Raw genomic sequence first — 8,276 nt, 5'->3', positions numbered from 1 at the left:
AAAAGATTAACTGTCCACCTCTGAAGGAGTGGAAAGTAGGCTTCAGTTTACTTATGCACCACTACAGGAAACCATTGCACTATGAGCGTCCTTCTGCAGACAATCACAGCACCCTGCTAAATGCAACAGGCAAGATCCAGGTTTACATCATAGTGATATTGACGACCACTCTTCCTCCAGAACAGCCTCATGTCAACATGATTGGGCTCGATTCCATTCATTAGTTGGTGACATTGTGCTCGTCTTTTTATTTTTTGTCTCCAGCAGATATGAAAGGGAATTCTTGGCTCCCACATGCTTCATAATCCATTATTGAAGTGATTCCTCCTCTTAATAAATTTCATCCTTGACGCAAGATAAAAGGGCCCATATGTGAGATCATTACCTTGCTTCATTATTCATTTATGCTTCAACATCACTTGTTATTTGACTTTTGCTATTTACTTTGTAATCTCCTAGACAGGAATATTTGTAAGTAATAAGTGTACAGTGTTCAGATCAGAAATGGAAGAAATATAAAATGATCATTGGCCTTCGGTCTGGAATATTTATGATCTTGCCTCATAGGTTGTGAATGATCATGAAAATAGCGAGGGATTGGCCTACAACTACATGGGCTGAGCATGTTAATTTCCTCAAACTTGTTAGTCAGGCTTGGGCTGGAAATCTATAGCTCAAAATGGTAACCCTGAGCCCGATTCGTGGAAGCCGCCAGAAGGTATAGGCAGAGCTTACACGCAAGCGGCATTTTAACTCACCTCCCCCAGGATCCAGACGCTGGCAACCATTCTTCTTCTGGTCCTCAGAGGCTTTGGATCCCTCTGGTGAGATTGCCAGCTGTTGTCATGACAACAGCTGGCAATCTCACTATAGGGGTACAGAGCCAACCAGTGGACAGAGGGAGAATTTAAGTGCTGGATCCTGGGTAGGTAAGTAATCTGCAGGGCTGCCGCAGAACTCTTTGCGGTAGGATTTTTTTTCCTGCCTTTAGGTTCTAAAAGCTTGTGAAAAAGAATTGCACCGCTTTTAGACCCTAAAATCCAGAAGGAGGAATACCCCCAGGGTGGTTAATGATTTAAAGGCAGTTGCGACCAGTCAGCAAGAACACCACTGGTAACACACTATGGGCTTGTTTCACAAAGCCGTGCTGTTTAGCAAGGGTGTGCTAAACAGTTAGCACGTGAAATGCCGTTCGTGGACTTTTGCGCACGCAAAAGTGCCACGATCGCGGACTTTTGCGTGCGAAAGTCCGCGATCGCGCGAATTGCGGCACTTTGCGCGCGCAAAAGTCTGCTAACGGCACTTTACGTGCTGTTTAGCACACCTGTGCTAAACAGTTAGCACAGCTTTTTGAATCAAGCCCTATGTCATAATGGATTGAAACCCTTCACCTGCTCCCAGACATATGCACTTATACCTACTGGGGTGTCTATGCCAGACCCCTGGTAGGCCCAAGTAATCAAATGCTTTATTCGTCAAGATATGGAGTTGTTTGACTGTTACGCTTAAGCCTGGTAGAACAACCAATTTTACCACCTTCATGTATTATGAGGGTCAACAGATTTTGAAACTAAGAACACATTTTGTAGGTAAGCTCTCATACCATATAGAAGTGGTAAGATTGGATGCGTGTACTTCAGAAATGAGTTGTACTTGATCAAGGTCTCAGAACATATCAGGAGCATCCCGTTCAAATGCACTAATGGAAGCTAAACTGATAACCTGTAGAAAATGGTAAGCAACAAATTGGCCCATGTAAGGCATTCATAAATAAAAAGTGATAACCTTTAATTACCTCACTCACACAAGTGGCCAGGCGTTGGTTCCAGTGCACATGAAACCAGTGGTTGTTAATTCACTTTTCTTTCTGGTTCCTTACATTTTGCAGGACTGAACACCTACCTTCACACTGGAAACTGTTATGATCTTGCCATATTCAGACCTCCATTCTTATGCAATCTATTGACACTTTCAGCTTTGGAGATATCTCCAGGTCAAAAGCTTCATAAACAAATAAAGGAGGTCTTCTGCTCTCAGTACACCACTTCTGATTTTCAAATAAAAGCTCAGAATAGTGCACCACAGAGGCAGACAATTTCCTAAATTTATAGGCACCTAGTCACCTCTCCTAGCATTCAAACTTGTTGGGAGCACGACATAGGCAGAGAATTAGCTGATGAACAGTGGCAATGCTTATAGGTTAACAACCACAAAGGTTCAATCTGTACTAACCCTCAGGAACAAGGTTCTAAACATATGTCACAATGGTACATGCTAGCACGCCTGATCTGCCAAATAAGTTTTACCCTTTTGTTAGGTGACTGATGGAGGTGTGGAAGTCAACTTGGTGCTCCTTTACACATACTATGGTTGTGGCCACAATTGGCTTGTTTACCTGCTTCAAAAATCCATTAGAAACAAATCTAATCAACTTCACTGCAATTCACTGTCATTAAAATCAAGTGACAATACAGAAGATTTTATGGGGATTGTAGGAGCTTTATTAAAAAGAGGTCTATAAAAGTGACAGCAGACAATATATACAAATAAAGGAGAATGCTCAGCGTAATCCACTTTGTGAGCTTCCTGCTCCTGGGTGTTCAGGACTGTGGCGACTCTAGGAAAAGGAACATATTGTGTTAAGAGATAAGCAAATGCTAATGATAATAATTCACTTCAGTTTAAAGATAGATACACATCCACACAATAACTGGAGTTGCTAGAATTGCAAATCAATGCACAGCAGAATGCAGGCATTTTGATCTCAAGTTCTGTGTAGAGTTGTAAAATATACGCAAAATGAGAATGGTGGGAAATAGGCCTGAAAGATAAAACGTATTTAAACTGAAATCGCGATCACCGAGATCACAATTTCGGAATCGTCAAAGAGGCAATTATCGCGATCACGTCATTTCCACATGGGGGAAGTTTGAAGAAATGGCTTCAAACTTCCCTAAAGTCCCGGCGCGTGCGGCCCACAGAGTTGGACATACCTTCTGCACGAGTCCAACGCTGTTCGTCCCCTATCGCCGTCTGCCTGCTCTTGTGCGTGGCAAAACTCTAGGTCCCTGTAGGTCACATGACGTACAGGAAGTATTCTGCACATTAGAGCCTGCAGGAGGCGAAGTGGATAGACGGGCATCGCTGGACTCGTGCTGGAAGCTATGTCCAGAACTGATGCAGCTTGGGGGACAGAGGAGACACAGAGTGGTCACAGAGACAGAGTGGGGACAGAGAGACACAGAGAGAAACAAAGCGGGCACAGAGACGCAAAGGGGACAAGAGAGAGACCCAGAGGAGGCATAGAGAGGCAAAGGGGGCACAAAGAGAGACAGGGGGACAGAGGTGGAACAAACAGGCATAGAGGTAGAACAAAGCTTGATTTGAAGGAAATCGTGAATCGAAATCGCAATTTCAGACAGAAATCACTCAATTCAATTTTTTCTTAAAATCGTTCAGGCCTAGTGGGAAATCCAACGTGCAGAAAAGCTCTCCTCATGATTGAAGAGAGCAAGTAATTTTTGTTGCCATAGAAAGGCGTTCCTGGTTGTAGGCTGAAATGGAAATGTGATTTAGGCCCTGTTTACAGTGGGGCATTGCAACTTTTTGGAGGCATCTTAAAAGCAGAAAGTCGCACTGCAACAGTAAGGCCTCTACACCACACTTAGATAGGCACCCTAGTGAGGGTAAACGTGTGCTAAACTGATATGGCGCTGTAGTCCAGCAGCTCCCAAAGCATGAAGAGTAGAGATCAGCAGCACCACGGAGATGTATTTAAGCTCTTTATTGCATTAAAAATAAAGCCCAGGGACAGCGATAGACGCCGTTTCTGAGGTAAACTCCTTCCTCAAGCTGTATAGGCTCGCACAAGAGAAAGAACAACCACAGAAGCATTAATATACAATCTCAATGAGGTCACATGAACCAATCAAATAACACCAAGATGCATGTGAACACCAATAGCCAATCACAGGACAAAGCATGAGGAACTGATGGGAAACAGGTATGTAAATGAGTAGCCGTTACAGCAGCACAATTTAAAAAGTGTAAGACCCATATGGACCAATCAGCACTCACCACCCTAAGAGGACCTGATGGAGAACCTCAGCTCAGTCGGTGCACATCAGCAACACATCTCCGTGGTGCTGCTGATCTCTACTCTTCACAGTAAGGCTTCTAGGCAGTTAAACTGTGTACTTAGCAAGTCGTTGCCAGGCAGCAGTGAGCAGTTACCAGGCAGTAGCAAGCAGTTGTGAGAGTTTGAGAGGCATTTCACTGCCTATCAACTGCCCGTGGAAGAGAGACCTAAGTCAATGCAGCGTTCAGAGTGTAATGCGTTCCAACATACAAAAGTATCCCAACTCAGTGCATGCAGTGTTTTACCACATAATTACCACATAATTTGTGTTAACAGTGGCAATGAAGCATACATTTTATTTCATTTTCATCTCATTTATGCAAAGGTCTCAAAATGCGCAGTGTGACTTTTGTTCTGATGCATTGTGTGCCTGTTTTTACAGGGATTGCAACACAGCTCTAAACTCCACTGTAAAAACTTAGTTTTAGTCTGAAGTATCAAGAGACCAAATGGATGCCAGCCAACCATGCAAAATTTGTAATGAAAGCTGTGACTTTAAATCTGTAGATATGATATTTCACACTAACTAGTGACTACCAGGCTCTTCTGGAATTTCCTCCCAACTTTCTTCTCCTGAGTTATATCTTTGGAGATCTTTTTCACCTCTTTAAAATAACCTTTCACCCGTTTTGAAATTGAAAAAGTACCACAAAGTGATATTTTCGCAACTTGTAAATAAAAAACAAATCCTGGAAATAATTTTGACAGAACTTTTTTTCACCTACTTCTTGGTACTTTTTCTATTGCAAAGTGCTAAAAAAGTTATTTTAAAGGGACCCTGAGCTCTAAAAATAAAACGAAATTTGTACTCATCTGGGGCTTTCTCCAGCCCACTGTAGGTCGGGAGATCCCCCGACGTCCTCCTGGCTCCTCTCCCGGTCCCTCAGCCGCATACTGCACCGGCGACACCCGGGTCGGGTGTCGGGCTCCCACTTCCTTAACGGTGACGCTCTTCATCAGCATGACGCCCGATGTGTGTCATCACAGCGACCGGCGTGACAGTACTGCTCATGCGCGATTAAACCGCGCATGCGCAGTACTGTCACGCCAGCTGGCGTGATGACACAGAGCGTCACCGTTAAGGAAGTGGGAGCCCGACACCCGGCACGGGTGTTGCCGGTGCGGTATGCGGCGGTGGGACCGGGAGAGGAGCCAGGAGGACGTCGGGGGATCTCCTGACCTACGTTGGGCTGGAGAAAGCCCCAGGTAAGTACCAATTTTGTTTATTTTTAGAGCTCGGAGTCCCTTTAAATCTCCTAGGAGAAAATACAGGAGGAAAAAGTGAATTGCATATGGCCCAGTAGGTGAAAGAAAGAGAGAATGTTCCCTAAGGACGGCGGAAGGCCGAAACCGGTAGGAACTGGAGACTGGGCATTTACTGGACCTGCCATATCGATTTGGTATATGTGTATGGAATACACTAGATGCGAGTTTAACTTCATGGGTCCCTGTTGTAAGTTTGCAGATTCTATTGTGTTTTTAAGCAATAAATTGTGATTTTAAGAGTACAAGTGACCAACAAGTTTATCTTCTTGGTGACGGTCACCTGGTATACTCTATGTTGTGGAGCACTGTGGTGTGAATTGCAGAGCCCTTCCTGTGGTTGCCAAGCGCTGAGGATTATTGTTATATGTGTTGAAGACCACTTTTTGGAACTGGTTACCTAAGCAGCTGGCGGAAGCAGTATATCAGAGTTTTGAAAAGCGCCTGTATCTACATTACAACCCTTTTAAATTTACCTTTATTGCATTAATTGTGGAGCATTAAAGTAAACCAGAGATCTTTTGATACTTACCTGGGGCTTCTTCCCGCCCCCATAAACATGACTAAGCCCCACGTCGTCCGCTGTTTAGCCCCTGTAACTGGCTCAGTCGTGTCAGTCCGGGTCTACCGCTCATGCGCAGAAGATGCAGACTGGACCCAACTGAGCCAGTTACCAGGGCTGAACGGCAGACCACAGGAGAACATGTTTATGGGGCGGGAGGAAGCCCCGGGTAAGTATCAAATCTTTAGTTTAGAAGATCTCTGGTACACTTTCAGAATTGTATAAGTAAGCTTGTATCACCTTCTTTTTCTTTTTGTCTTTCTTCTTCCGCCTTCTTTCTGGGTCATCTTCCCTCTGTTTCTTCTTCTTTTTCCTGTGATCTGAGTCTGACGGGGTTTCTGTGAAACAGAAATGGTCAGTTAGTAAGTGACATCACTTCTGCAGACATTAGCAGAGTCAGGGATTATACTGACCTGGAGGGGCAGGTTCTTGTGTTCTGCTCTGTTTGTGCTTTTTGTTCTTCTTCTTTGGGGGCTGTATGTGCATTAATCGACATTGCTCTGGAAGCTTGAAAAAGAAAAAGCACAGGAAACGTAGGTTAATGAAAGCAGGGCTTGTTTTGTGTGCTTCTGACTTTGCTTCCCTAACATCTCTGTTCCAGTTTGCCTGAAATGTTCCTTGTGTCCTTTTGGTTTGTAAACTTCATATGGACAACTCCATGCTTATAACCAAACCTTTGACAGGGACAAAATAAGGGGACACAGGCTAAAATGTATGAAAAGGTTTATTAAAAAAAAAACAATAAACAAACAATCAATAACAAAAAAAAAACAATTCAAGGAAGTAGAAAAAGAGTTAAAGATTGGTACACATTACAATTCAATGTATATACAAAGATAATCCACATTTTGGTGAATTTAAGGCCTGAGACTGCAGCTCCTAACCCGTTCCCACAATTTGGACGTACCAGCACGTCCAGAATCTGCCTCACTAGCACAAACAGGTATGTCCTGTCAATCAGCAGCAGGGTGTGCACTCCTGCCGCTAGTTCACAGCAGGATTTACACTGTGGGGATTGGTGAAGGGGACCTTTGTTCCCCGAGCCTATCGAAGTGCATGGGAATGAACATGACTCCAATCAAGAAATCAAGAGCCATGTTCATTCATAATTATGAAAGTAAAAAACAAAACAGAACAAACACTTCCTGGTAACCCAGGATAGTGTTTGTAGCGCTAACTTGTGGCCAAAAAGTAAAATTACAATTAAAGGACAACTGAAGTGAAAAGAATCTGGAGGCTGCCAAATTTATTTCCTTTTAAACAATACCAGTTGCCTGACAGCCCTGCTGATTTATTTATAAAGCAGAAAACCGAGAGCCCAATATAGTGTAGTATGTATTGGAACAGGGAGGAACTAATGAATCATAAGTATTATACTTACAAACCGGGGTTACGCCTAAGGCAACCACTGTAAAGGCAGGTGGGGAGATTAGGCCTGTCCCCACTCAGGACTAAGATGTCGCTCCCTGTGGATAGAAGAAAAGGAGGGTGTACCACCCTTCCACCATGGGTGGATATCTTGATTTGTAAAAATGTACAGAGCCTCTGTACTGCTGATTTATTTGACTGCAGTAGTGTCTGAATAACACCAGAAACAGGCATGCAGCTAATCTAGTCAGATCTGACAAAAATGTCAAACACCTGACCTGCTTATGCTTTTTCAGGGTCAGGGTTGTTCAGAGGCAGATGATCAGCAGGACAACCAGGCAACTGGTATTGCATAAAAGAAAACACAGCAGCTTCCATATCCTCGCTTCAGTGGCCCTTTAAGATACATTTAAAAAAAAATACTATACGTATTAACCCTTACTAAAGCCCCCCTGAAAAAAAAAAAGACAGCATACAAAAAACATGAATAGTTTCCTTAGGGGCACAGCTTTTTTAATATGTATGTCATTAAATGTCTTGTCAAAATCTACATGTACCAAAGTCCTTGTTAGTCCTTAGGGATTGTCACTGGGGTGCAAGTAAATGATTGAGAATTATGCTATTATGAAAATCTATTGTAAAATGGCCTAATCAGATCTTGCAGTGAAAGCACTTGATTGGTCCATTTTCAAGCTGCAGTAACATTTGCATAATTCTACATCAGCTTAAGATTATTTGCACATCTCAAGCCAAGTAGAAAGTGGGCACTGAATCAAAACTTTGTACTAAATGCCTTTAGAAGTCAGTGGCAACGGAATATGAGAAACAAAAAAGCCTATAGATATCCGTTGCAGGCTGAAGTCGTTTTGCACTATAGCAACTTTAGAGATCTGTGGTGTTTGGATGTGAAAAAACAAAAAAGCCTGAAGTCTAAAGGATAAAGTC

At 43.1% G+C, this 8,276-nt stretch overlaps 1 protein-coding gene across 1 annotated transcript in view; it reads right to left on the bottom strand.

Moving 5' to 3' along the window:
• Positions 1 to 2,478: 2,478 nt before the first annotated feature.
• Positions 2,479 to 8,276, bottom strand: part of MED19 (mediator complex subunit 19) — a 17,952-nt gene continuing 12,154 nt past the window's right edge. Inside the window, exons 4-6 of the mRNA XM_068255547.1 lie at positions 6,377 to 6,470; positions 6,204 to 6,301; positions 2,479 to 2,617 (exon numbers count right to left, since the gene is read on the bottom strand). Coding sequence (XP_068111648.1) covers positions 2,561 to 2,617; positions 6,204 to 6,301; positions 6,377 to 6,470 — 249 coding nt within the window. The 3' untranslated portion in view covers positions 2,479 to 2,560. The remainder of the gene's footprint in view (positions 2,618 to 6,203; positions 6,302 to 6,376; positions 6,471 to 8,276) is intronic.

This window comes from Hyperolius riggenbachi, chromosome 10 (genome assembly GCF_040937935.1).
Source record: "Hyperolius riggenbachi isolate aHypRig1 chromosome 10, aHypRig1.pri, whole genome shotgun sequence".
Classification (NCBI taxonomy): Eukaryota; Metazoa; Chordata; class Amphibia; order Anura; family Hyperoliidae; genus Hyperolius; species Hyperolius riggenbachi.
The sequence above is the reverse complement of the archived record's forward strand: the minus strand, read 5'-3'. Positions and strand labels throughout refer to the sequence as shown.